This window comes from Sus scrofa, chromosome 9 (assembly GCF_000003025.6).
Source record: "Sus scrofa isolate TJ Tabasco breed Duroc chromosome 9, Sscrofa11.1, whole genome shotgun sequence".
NCBI lineage: Eukaryota > Metazoa > Chordata > Mammalia > Artiodactyla > Suidae > Sus > Sus scrofa.
Window position 1 is genome coordinate 2,225,895 of NC_010451.4, and position 12,557 is coordinate 2,238,451.

Consider the following 12,557-nt stretch of genomic DNA (forward strand, 5'->3'; position numbering starts at 1 on the left):
TCAGGCAGAGCAGCTCTAAGAGGCGGAGCCGGCAACGGTTTCCCTCCCTTCAGACGCTAAAGCAGCACAACTGGATTACTCTGCTGGGGAGTTTAACTGGGTCACAGCTTCCTCTCGGACTCAATGAAGTTGCGCTCCTCAATTTTTGTCTGCTTCGAACCCAGTAGCTCTTGCATCTATCGGTTTTGCTCATTCGGTTTCCAAATTAGATAGGACTTCAGGAAAGAATTCAGAAAAAAAAAAAACAACCTCTAAAAGCTGCACAACACGGTCTTAAGCGATGAATGTAAGCCTTTCGGTGTGTGCTTAAATCAGTTAGGGACCTTAAATGTGTACATCTAGAGATGCGTGTGGACAGCAGAACACAAATAATCTTGAATAGCATAAGGCCTTCCTGGGCCCTCCAGTCTGGGAGCCAGACTCAGTCAAGTTCTCCTATTACAGTCCAAATGCAAGTTCACATCAGTCCTACCGACAGCTTCCGGGGGCCGTGAAGGTGACCTCGTCTCCGGCCAGCGAAACAGACGCTACATCTGATTCAAATGTCTTCTCACGCCTCTTTCCCCCAACACGAAACTCCATTCTCTGTGGCTGGCCGCCCCCCACCACCTCTGTCCCCCAAACCTACGCCTCTTCAGCTTGTCCTCAGCCGCAGGCAGGGCCCCTCGTACAGCTTCCCACCCCACCCGTCTCAGCAGGTGTATCTCAGTGATACAGAGCCTCAGAGGGACGCAAGGGAATGCAAGCCACCTAGTGGTCCCTGAGCATGGGGGGAAGGGGACAGGGCGGGGGGGGGATGGTAGTGGCGAGGGGGAGGGTGACAGTGACGATGCCAGCGATGCCAGCGATCTGGTTCCATACTCTAGAGCGATGGCATCGTCGCATTGTTTTTAAGCAGCAGGGTAAGAACCGCTGGTGCTCCGACTGGGGATGGACATTCTGCAGCCTTAAAGGACACAGGATCTCGAATGCAAGTAAAAGATCAGAGTATCTCCTCCCAGCTGCCCACCTCTGAAGACCTGACCCTGCAGGAGAGGCCGAGCTGCAGGCCCGTGGCTGGCCTGCCTGCCAGGTTTGGGCTCCTGTGACACAATCCTCCACAGCCAAGGGACCTTGTGGGTCAGAGTGGGCCACCTCCCACGCCCTGCACCCAAGCACCAGGTGGGCCCAGCCGGCAAGATAGGGTCCTGCTCGGATCCTACCTCAGGGCTGAAAGTTCACCCCAAGGAGCGCTGCCATCAGGCTCTCAACACAGAAGCCCACCCTGAGCCCCGCCCAGCTCTTGGTTCCTTTGTTAGAGGTTGATCTGTGGCCACAGTCATTGTCACTGGGGGCCCCACTCACTACCCTTGCACGGAAGCTTCCAGAACCAGGATGGGAGCTCCAGATGCTGGGTCTCCGTATCTTCATAGTGGACTCTGCAGGCCCCTCGGCGCCCAGGCCACTTCCTGGGCCCAGCTTCGCCTTGAGAGTAGGTGCTGTCTGTGGCATTCCCGCTCTGCCCCCCAGGGTGGCCGGGACCCCAGTCAACAAGACGAGACCTAAGGAAAAGCTCTCCGTCTGGATCCACACCTCCCTGCCCCCTTCGGAGATTTCACCAAGTGGTCCTAGCAGGAAGGAAAACTCAGGACGCTGACATAGTTCAGTTTTTATCAATCTTGATCCCTCTCCACGGCATCTGCTGTCTTAATTGGCTTAATGACCTTTAGCAAGTTTTTCAACCTGGACACTCACTGTCAGTATGTACAGCATTTAAGTAGCTGCATTTACATCCTCAGCTATGTAGGACACAGAAAGAAAAACACATCTTTGTTTTCCGACTCTTCATTCATAGCTGCTTCTGCTTCTGACAGTCTGAGCAGACTCTCGATAGCACACTCTCATCCTTTAAGATTGCATTATGTAATTGCTTAGTGATTTGCAAAGTTTCCCTTGCTTTTTAGAAACCCCCTTTCCTGGGTTGTGGAGAAAAGGGAACCCTCCTGCACTGTTGGTGGGAATGTAAGCTGGTACAGCCACTATGGAGGTACCTTAGAAATCTATACATAGAATTACCATATGACCCAGCAGTCCCACTCTTGGGCATAGATCCGGACAAAACTTTCCTTAAAAAAGACACATGCAAACCGCATATTCATTGCAGCACTATTCACAATAGCCAAGAGCTGGAAACAACCCAAATGTCCATCAACAGATGATTGGATTAGGAAGATGTGGTACATATACACAATGGAATACTACTCAGCCATAAAAAAACCAAAATAATGTCATTTGCAGCATCATGGATGGAACTAGAGACTCTCATACTAAGTGAAGTCAGTCAGAAAGAGAAAGACAAATACCATATGATATCAGTTCTAACTGGAATCTAATATCGAGCACAAAGGAAGCTTTCCACAGAAAAGAAAATCATAGACTTGGAGAATAGACTTGTGGTTGCCAAGGGGGATGGGGAGGGAGTGGGGTGGATGGGGAGCGTGGGGTTAATAGATGCAAACTATTGCTCTTGGAATGGATTTACAATGAGATCCTGCTGTGTAGCATCGAGAACTATGTCTAGATACTTACCTCGCAACAGAACAATGGGAGGAAAAATATGTATACATGTATGTGTAACTTGGTCGCCATGCTGTGCAGCGGAAAAAAATAAATAAATAAACCCCCTTTCCTTTATTCTTAAGCATTTCAATGATCAGTGTCATCCCATTCCAGCAGTTCTGAACTCTATTTAAAATGGGGAGGTGGGGGGTGGGATACAAAATCTACCGCCAGAGATCACAGACTTTACACGCATGACTGCGCTTCAGCTTGTGAATAAAAATAAAACAGATAAGCACAAGACTGTGTTAGAGTTGCTAGGATCCTGTTATTAGGAGACTATGGGTCTTAATTTTCATTCTAAACGAGTGAAAGCAGGACGTGGTAGGAGACCATGGGGAAGGACGGCGACGTGACCCATCCTCGCTCCCGAGGGGCCTCAGCAGCACCGGGAGCCCCTGGCAGATGGAGAGCTGCCCACGGTCCCTGGAGCCACGCAGGACGGGACTGTCCTTTCGGGAAAATAAAACATAAACGTGCAAGGAGAGCGGTTCCCCCTCACTTTACACAGCATTCGAATGTCATTAAGAGCAGAGCGTCTCCCTTTTGGCCACAACTGTTTCAATACACAAGCTAATGAACCAAATATTGACAACGATGTGTGAGTGTTTGCCTGTGTCCCAGATACCTGCTGTTTCAAATAACAGAAAACCTACCTCTCGGTGCTCACATAACAAAGGGAACTTATATGCTCACATATTCGTAAAGGCCAGAGGTGCCATCATGTTCAGGAGAGGCTTGATCCAGCAACTCCACCATATGATTGTAGGTCTGGATTCTTTATCTCTCTCTATTCTGCCATCCATGGGGTTGGCCCTACTCTGACCCTGGGTCCTCTAAAGGTCCAAGAGGACTACAGCCGCTCCTGAGGTACATGCTTCTTTGTTTACACCCAATAGGGAAGAGACAGCATTCACACCAAAGGTTCTCTAAGACTCAATGACTCAGTGCATCAGCTTATGCAGTACTGAACTTGACTAGCTTAGCTTGGGATGAGTTCTTAGCTCCATTACTGGAGCCAAAGATGGAGCCAAGTTCCCTAGAATCCCCAAGCAGAAGTCATGACCATCAGCAAGGGATATAAAAACAAAAATAAACAAATGGAATCCCATCAGACTTACAATTTTTTTGCACAGCAAAGGAAACCATAAAAAACCCTGAAAAGACAACCCATGGAATAGGAGGAAATATCTGCAAATGATGTAACTGACAAGAGCTCAATTTCCAAAATATACAAACAGCTCATACAAATGAATAACAAAAAGACCACTCAACAGAAAAATGGGCAGATGACCTAAATAGACATTTCTCCAAAGAAGACATACGATGGCCAGTAGGCACATGAAAAGATGCTCAGCGTCACTAAATATTTGAGAAATGGAAATCAAAACTGCAATGAGGAGTGGGACGGACTGGGAGTTTGGGGTTAGTAGATGCAAACTATTACATTTGGAGTCGATAAGCACTGAGGTCCGGCTGTACAGCACAGGGAACTACATCCAATCATTTGTGAAGGAATAGGATGGAGGAGAATGTATATATATGTATGGCTGGGTCACTTTGCTGTATAGCAGAAATTGACAGAACATTGTAAACCAACTATAAAAAAATTTTTAAAAAACTGCCATGAGATACCACCTCACACATGGTCAGAATGGCCATGAATAATAAATCTACAAATAACGCATGCGGAGAGGGTGGAGAAGAGGGACCCTCCTGCACTGCTGGTGGGAACATAAGTTGGTGCAGCTGCTACAGAGAACAGGATGGAGGTTCCTCAGAAAGCTGAAAATAGACTCCCACTCCTGGGTATATAGCGGACAAAACCATAATTTAAAAGCACACACGCACCCCCATGTGCATGGGAGCACTGTTTACAACAGTAAACAAGACGTGGAAACGACCTAAGTGTCCAGTGACAGATGAATGGATTAAGAAGACGTGGGACATACACAAATCTATGTGTAAGTATAGATACTCAGCCATGATAAAGAACATAAAATGCGATTTGGAACCAGAGACTCTCACACTAAGTGAATTAAGTCAAAGACAAATGCCATATGATATCATTTATAGGTGGAATCTGAAACATGGCACAATGCACAAGGCACCTGACTATACACTGGAACAGACTCAGAGGCACAGAGAACAGACGCGGGTTGTCACGGAGATGGGAGGGGAGGGGAGGGCTGGGTTAGTCGAGGAAAACGATTACATTTAGAATAGGTAACAGGAAGGTCCCCTGTGTGGCACAGGAACTACACCCAATCTGCCGGGATGGGTGGTAACGGAAAGGAATATAAAGAGAATGCGTGTATGTGGGTAACTGGGTCTCTCTGCTACACAGCGGAAAGTAGCACAACACTGTAAGTCAACAATGCTTGAAAAAGTAAACAAAAAGTCAGGGACATCCTGCTGTGTGCGTGGTACCTGCGGAACGAGGCAGGCTCCTTGGCAGCTCTCCTTCTGCTTCGTGTTCTTGGGGTGTGAGAACTAAAGCCATCCCCCCAACATAGCCAGCTCCCTACAGAATGTGCTCCATTCTCTTGCCTTCATTAACCCACCTGCACTGTTCCCAGAAACTCTGGCCAAGAGAGAGAAAATGTGTAGATAACATTGTGGCTCATTACAAGGACACCCCCACACCATCAACTCTTCCTTAAAAAGTATCAGCAGACAGTTTACACCCCCAAACTCTGTAACTCTAAAGTCTCGACGTCTTCACCTTGCGGTGTCCGCCGAAATTATTCCATTGCGATCTTTACTCAACTCTAACCAAGCTTCTCCAGCCTCCGTCTCGTTCCCCTTGCTGCGCTGAAAGACCCACCTTAAACTGCACTTCCAACAGCAATACATCGGACTGCCCCTCCCCTTCCATTAGCAGGTACGCATGAAACTCAGCTTGGTCTTATCAACTGGTTGCTCTGCTGATATTTGAGAGAGACCACTGAATGGGCATCGCTTGAAAGACTCCTTTCCAGGAGCAGTGGCCTTCCAGATATCAGTACCTCTGTCCTTTGCCAGGATGCTCCACCCTTGCCCAGGACCCCTAACCCAGGAGGTACTCTTCTTCCTCTAGAAAATCATGAGGAGAGTGGTTCAGTCAGATGCTGGCACAATCCATGCTGGTGCATTTCACCGACGGGGAGAACCGGCCAACAGCCCCGAGCATGAGCAGTCACCTCTGAATGCCCTTCCTGGAAATGAGGCTGCTGAAGGCCCAAGCCCACGGAGAGCCACCTTCTTAGTCAATTGCTATTCAAGTGTGCCACAGGAACACTCCAGGGCAGCGACTGCTGAGGCAAGGTCACGGGTAAGAGAGGAGCGTCAAGAAGCAGGTGACTTTCTGTTCGGGCAGAAATGTTAGTTTCCAACACACTGTTATTATCTGTCTTGTCTCCCGTGTGTATCTTAACGCTTCCACGGCTTGGATGACTGCTGTAGCGACAACCTCTGGAAGAGCCACTGCATTTGTATCCTGGCTGGAGATGAGAAAATGCTTAGCGTGCTTTTTCTAAAAAAATAAACCTGATGACTGTACGAGACGAAGACTTGCCTGGGAAACCCTGACCCACTGACCGCGCCTGGCTTTGTCTGCCGCCCCCTCTGCCAGCTGGAAACACAAGGCCCCGTGAACAGTGACCACGCCTGCTGGTCCAAACTGCACGCCAGCTACCACGTCGACAGGCACAGACTCTAACAGGCGACGTGCTTTTCAGATTCCCAAACATGCCGCACATTTTTCTGTTCTTCCCAATTCATTTTGCATCAGTGGCCCTGCAAGGGTTTATGGAAAGTGGCATGCTAAATCCCCCTATAGAAATAGTTCATTTTTTTGCAAAAAAACAAACAAAAAAAAAACAGTCTCAATTCGAAGTCCTTTATTTTGTGCCATTTCTTGACTTTTTTAAATCTTCACAGGTAGATGGAGCAAAGCTTTGCCTGATGTAAAAATGCCGCTGAAAGGTTTCCCTGGTGAGAAAAGCCAGCTCGCGGACCAACGTCCTTGTCACCCTCCTGTCAGTCCCCACTCAGGACGCAGAGGCTGCCGTTTCCGGTGGGGTCTGCCTCCTCTGTCGCCTATGAAGGAGGACCCTGAAACACTCTAGGACCGGCCGCGCTACCAGCTCAGGGGACCCTCACAAGGTACCAAGGTGCCCAAGCTGACGTTCCTGACACTTCTCAGCTGCACGAGACGTGCAAAGCCACGATCGTCAGAGGGAAGTTCGTGGAGCCCCAGGGGAGAAGCGGCCTCTTCTCCAGTCCTTCTCCTAAATGCAGAAAAGGTCATCAAAGCTTGGCACTTAAGAAGGACCATCTCCGGGAGTTCCCGTCGTGGCGCAGTGGTTAACAGATCCGACTAGGAACCATGAAGTTGCGGGTTTGATCCCTGGCCTTGTTCAGTGGGTTAAGGATCCAGCGTTGCCGTGAGCTGTGCTGTAGGTCACAGACGCGGCTCGGATCTGGCGTTGCTGTGGCTGTGGTGTAGGCCAGTGGCTACAGCTCTGATTCGACCCCTAGCCTGGGAACCTCCAAATGCCGCGGGAGCAGCCTAAGAAATGGCAAAAAGACGAAAAATAAAAGAAGGACCATCTCTGCTGGAAAAGCCTATGGTCCTTTCAATACCTTTTACATGTTGCACCAAACTGACTTCTACTGGCGGGAAATTGTGGAACATGAGAACTAAAGGAATTCTCAACAACAACAACAAAAACCAGAAAAAAACAAACAAACAAACAAAAAGGAATCCTCAACAAAGCTTCAAAAACGGAAAAAAAAAAAAAACTAAAGGAACCCAAATGCTTCCATTATGTGTCTTATTCATTCATTCTTGCGTTCATTCCCCAAATATTAGTTCAATACCTAAGCCACAGGGAGAGTATTGCTAGTCTCTGTAAGTCATGCTCTTCCATGCAAAGGAATCAGGGCTACACGGCCCTGCAAACTGAGCACAAACAAGCCCAGGTCAGTGGACAGACGGACCGTCCTGGAAACGGGAGTCTCAGCAGCCAGGCCTTGTCAAGAGAAAAGAGACACACGCCCTTCGACGCTGTGAGGAAACCTGAGACCCCAACACAGGTCACAGGTTGAAGGAAATCACGCCCTGACATAAAGACGTTTCCACCAGCGGCCGAGCGAGTGAGAGCCTCTGGCAGGAGAGAGGGAGGGGATGCACGGGAGGTGCCGGCTCGCCCCGTCAGGCTTGACGCCTCTGGCGTCAGGGGGGTCGAGGAGGCAGCTGAAGGCAGATATGCCCACGGGAGGCTAGAGGAACAGCGGAGAAGTGGCCGTGTAACTCTCTGGGCACGAGGAAGGCGCCCGAATTGGCACCGAGTCTGTGCAGCTCCCGCGTGTCCCTGAACGCTTGGGGGATGCGGAAAGGAGGGGACAACACTGGCCGACGGGGTTTGGGGGGTGGTTCCAGCATGTGGGGAAGTGACCCCTGTACCAAAGGCTGCGGAGAAGACCTCTCGCTTGGGCCAGGCACCCACTGGGAGGCCTGAGATCTGCCAGCGGCCAGGAGCCGCGGGGGCGTCCAAGCAGCCCAGGCAGGGACGGCAGCATCTGAGGGCCGCGGACGAGCAGGACCACAGGCCCAGTCTTTGAGCTTCCCTCACCTGGGCGCCCGCTGGGGCAGCGGAAGGACGGAGGAGGCCGCCGGGTAGAAGCGGATCCTAGGAGGAATCGGAACATTACGTCTGACCGATTGATTATTCCTAAGAGGCCGAGCTAACCTGGAAAAGACTGAGAAACATTCAGCGGCAAAATCAAACTGATTTTGTTCCCTTCCTGCGCCTCGCCGGGAGGGCTTCCCTTTTAAAGAATAAACGAATACATGTTCTTGCTGTCGGAATGTACCTACGTGTTTCCGGGTGTCTCAGTTTCCAACCAGAACAGACATTTTGTTCTTGGAGATGCTGAGACCTCCTGCTGGACTCCGTGTTGGCGGGGGGAGCGTGCTGAGACAGACGGCCGCGGGTCCCCACGCTCACCCCCCACTGCCCCCCGACCTGCGTACACATTGGGCTCACAGACCCTGTCCTCGAGCTGCGCCTTCAGAGGGCAGGACATGTGGCTGCTGCCTCAGGCCAGCTCTACCGCCAGGGACTGGAGCATAGTGTCCCCAAACCCTACGATCCGGGGTGCCCGTGAGCACCCCGAACATCTCCTGCTTGCCAGCGGCAGCTCCCCGTGGGCTCTCCCGTCCTGTGCCTCGGGTCAGCCTTGTTTTCCTGGTCTGAGCTGCCTTCTCTGCTGGCCTAGTCTCACCAGGACCCAACCCCGCCCGCAGGACTCAAGCTCCCTGAGGGGAAGGTGATCTGCTTGGCTTCTGCCAGTCAGCCCCTCCTCCTGTCAACCCGCTGCGAAGGGTGCCTGGCCTGGAATGCTGGAGCCCTCCCTCCCTCCCTGCAGATTCTCCTGGGAGGGGCGGGGGTCACTGGGGTCCACCCGTCCTGCCGGCGGGGGTGCTTCTTGGGAAGTCTGCCCTCCCCAGTCCTGCTGGAGTGTGGCCGGCTCACATTTCCATGAGCTCTGACCTGCAGCAAACTGGACCAGGGGTGGACACTCAACCCAACCTGGGCGACCCTCGAAGACTCCGGGTGGGCCCTGCTGGGCACGTGATGGAGGATACCGGAGCTGGTCGAAAGGGTAAACCCGTGTAAGCTGTGTAACTCCCAGTCGAGTCTGCGTACGTTACACAGCTCAGTCTACACCCTTCAGGAGGCAGAGGGCAGCCGATGCCGGCTCCGTTCACGCGGGGTGTGCTGTGCCCCACGCGCCCCAGCTACACATGGAATTGCAGGACCCTGAGTTGCAGGGGGCTTCAGGCTTGTCGAGGGGGCCCTGCAGACAGTCAGACAAACCAGGGGCTCGGAGAAAAGGGGGAGCTTGCAGACCTGAGCACCCCGGTTGGGACCCTGGGGTTTAGAATCGCACATGTCTGTCCATCAGGGGATGCTGGGAACCTTCCCTGTCTATTCTGATTGGATTCCATCTCTTTGAGGAAAAAAAAAAAGAAAAAAACAAAAACAAAAACAAACAAACAAAAAAAAACACGGATTCAACTCAGTGGTGCCTGTGGCCTGGTTTTCCCGGCCAAGCAGATTCCCTACTTGCTAATCCAGCGGGCACAGAAGAGGCAGAAGCCTGGAACCACTTCTGTTGCTCCGACCGCTTCTCAGCTCAGGGCGTGGCCAGCACCGCGTGCAGGCTGGTGGGGGGGCACCAGGCACACATCTTCTCTGGGACACACAGGGGAGGGGCTGTAGGGAGGCCCCTGCAGGGGAGGCTCCTGTCCCCAGGTCCCAGGCAGCTGCTCTGAGGGACTTTACCCAGTTTTTGGAACCTCTGTCATCGGGCAGAGGAAAGGGAGCGGCAGTGGCTGACCTTTGGATGTGCGGCGAAGCCATCCAGAACCCCTCAGAGAGAAACGGGTTTTGAACTCATTGGCTTTGGAAAGGCCATCTGCCACCAGCCTTGGCGACGTCAGGACATGCTGGAGGCGGTCCCACGCCGGCTGCCAGATCTCTGCGGGGCTCAGAGCACAGGCCTGACCCGGTCCCAGCGCCCATGGCAAAGAGCTTCTGCCAGGCCAGCCTCCTTCGTACTAGATCCCAACCACCACGCGTCCTCTCTCCTCCCCCCTCTGCCATGCATTCTTACACACACGCACTCACACCCAGAGAACTGGGACGTCATTGCTGTTTTGTTTTAAAGCAGAAATTTTAAAGGTTCTCAGCAAAAGTGCAACCTATCTTTACAGCCAAGGCAGAAAGGAGAGAGAACAGAACGTAAATGAGTGTATCTACTTCCAGCCAAGTCCCAAATGACCCCTCTCCCGGTGTGAGGTCACAGCCGACTGGCACACGGGGGGTGGAGGACGGCCCCTTTCCTCCTCCCTCCACGTCAGATGCCACAGCCCCGTAAGCACCCCAGCAGACCCTCTGAGTGTGGGGTACGCACAGCAAGGATGTCAGGAGCTTTTACCAGGTGGCAGCGGCGGTGCCTCCCGTACCTCCTCACAGCCCCCCTTGTGGGACGGGCGCCACGACGGGCACGTCACGGGGAGGAAGCTGAGCTTCCGAAAGGGGAGCACCAACAACTGAGGGGCAGCACAGGGATGTGACTCCAAGTCCAGCCAAGTCCAAAGGGAGCGCCTGCATCCACTCTGCCCACGGCCGCCTCCATCCCAACAGCAAAGCATGGGGCCCCGCCCTCCCACACAGCTCAGCTGGTGTCACTGCCCCGATTCTGCTCCTCACATGTTTCTTCTTAAAAGAGGAAGAACTGTCCCCCTCCCCCCCATGGATCTGAAGTCCGGGGCATGTACTTCAAAGAGACAGGAAGCAACAGGGCGGGATGGCATCTCAGGTTTGCCTTTTCACGCAAGAGACATTTCTCTTCCTTAGTTCTGCGGCAACTGTCGAAAAAAGGCCACTGTGTTCCCCGAGGTGTTTGCAGCTGCTGTAGCAAACGACTCCCACGTTTTAGTGGTTTAACCCTCAGAACACTTCTCTCTCACACTTAAGTAGCTGTCAAACACAGATTTGCCATAAGCCAAGGGCTCAGGTTTACGGAAGGTCTCCCAAGCGGCCAGTCATGCTGCACTTTCTCCCGGGCCGCCTACTCCACATTCCTGCATGCCAGGTGCACACGTGGCTGCTTGGCTGTGCCCAGAGCGCCACCTACGGTCACTCCCTGGGTAGGTCACTGAGACCAAAGTGCCTGTGCACAGAATCAGGGCTCACGGCTCAGCCACAGGCCACACCCGTGTCCCTCCCCACTTCCTGTGCCCCACTTCCTGTGCTCTTTGACGCCCCATGTTACAAATAAGCATTAAAGCCAGCAGCAACCTGTAACAGAGCAAAAAGTCTGTTACCGGTGCTCTAACCACCACTGCTAGTGACAACTCTGGCAATTTCACGCCTTTGACCGTTCCACCAGGGGCTCCGTCGTCAGCCCCAGTCCCTCAGCTCCTTCTCAAGTGCTTCACGGGTTCCACAGGTCTCCCTTAGGGACCAATTCTGAGTGTGGAAAGAAAGAGTCTTTGCTTCTAAGGCCCAAGGACAGAAGCATCCTCAAGGACCTGCAAAATAGGGGGCCCTGGGCACTCTGTGACTATACCTCCTGGAGGCCCTGACGCTTAGAATCAGTCCACAGATCCTATCCTGCTCTTCCCTCCAGCAGCATCTCCAACAAAGGAAGGCTCCCTCCGTCCCCGGGGGCCTTCTTGCCTCTCCATGGCTGCCCTGCATGTCACTTAGACTGACTGACTGTCTGCGGCTGCAGAACCCACCCTGGGCGAGGCTCTGGTCTTGGGCTCTCAGGACGGCTTTGCAGCGAACAGAGTAAGAGGGAGTTCTCACCTGGAACCCACGCTCCCTGGTATCCCTGTTCCCAGGGGCTCACTTCTCTTTGCTTCCCAGGAGCAGGCGGGACTGACGCTCGACGGACGAGCTTGTCCCAGCGTGATGAGGGCCTCCTCCACTGCGCCCCTGTAGCTCCTGACGTGGAGGACAAGGCTCGTGACTGGTGATTTACAATTCGTTCACATGCTGTCCTTTCCCGCTCCTGCTCTGTAAGCTCTTCAAAGGAAGGAAAGGTTCCCTATGCCAGCATGTTCTCTATCTAATATGGCATTTCACCCACAGAAATGTCACCTAGTGAGGCAATTTTTTAATATTTTTTTCATTTTAGGGCTACACCTACAGCACATGGAGGTTCCCAGGCTAGGGGTCAAATTGGAGCTGCAGCTGCCGGCCTACACCACAGCCACAGCAACACGGGATCTGAGCCGCATCTGCAACCAACACTGCAGCTCATGGCAATGCCAGATCCTTAACCCACTGAGTGAGGCCAGGGATCGAACCTGCATCCTCATGGATACTAGTTGGGTTCTTAACTCACTGACCCACAAAGGGAACTCCAATTTATTTTTGAGAATGAGTTAGTTAAAA

General features: G+C 52.4%; 1 protein-coding gene across 6 annotated transcripts in view; it reads right to left on the reverse strand.

Annotated features, from left to right (window-relative positions):
* Positions 1-12,557, reverse strand: part of SYT9 (synaptotagmin 9) — a 203,401-nt gene that overhangs the window by 34,138 nt on the left and 156,706 nt on the right. For 2 of the 6 annotated variants that reach the window (XM_021062309.1, XM_021062310.1), the window contains one exon: positions 9,862-11,020. The exons of 2 other annotated variants lie outside the window; for them this stretch is intronic. In XM_021062309.1, the coding sequence (XP_020917968.1) occupies positions 11,006-11,020 (15 nt within the window). In that variant the 3' untranslated portion in view covers positions 9,862-11,005. Of the gene's footprint in view, positions 1-9,861; positions 11,021-12,557 lie in introns of those variants that run through there. 2 more of the 6 variants (XM_021062307.1, XM_021062308.1) reach the window with 2 other exon arrangements.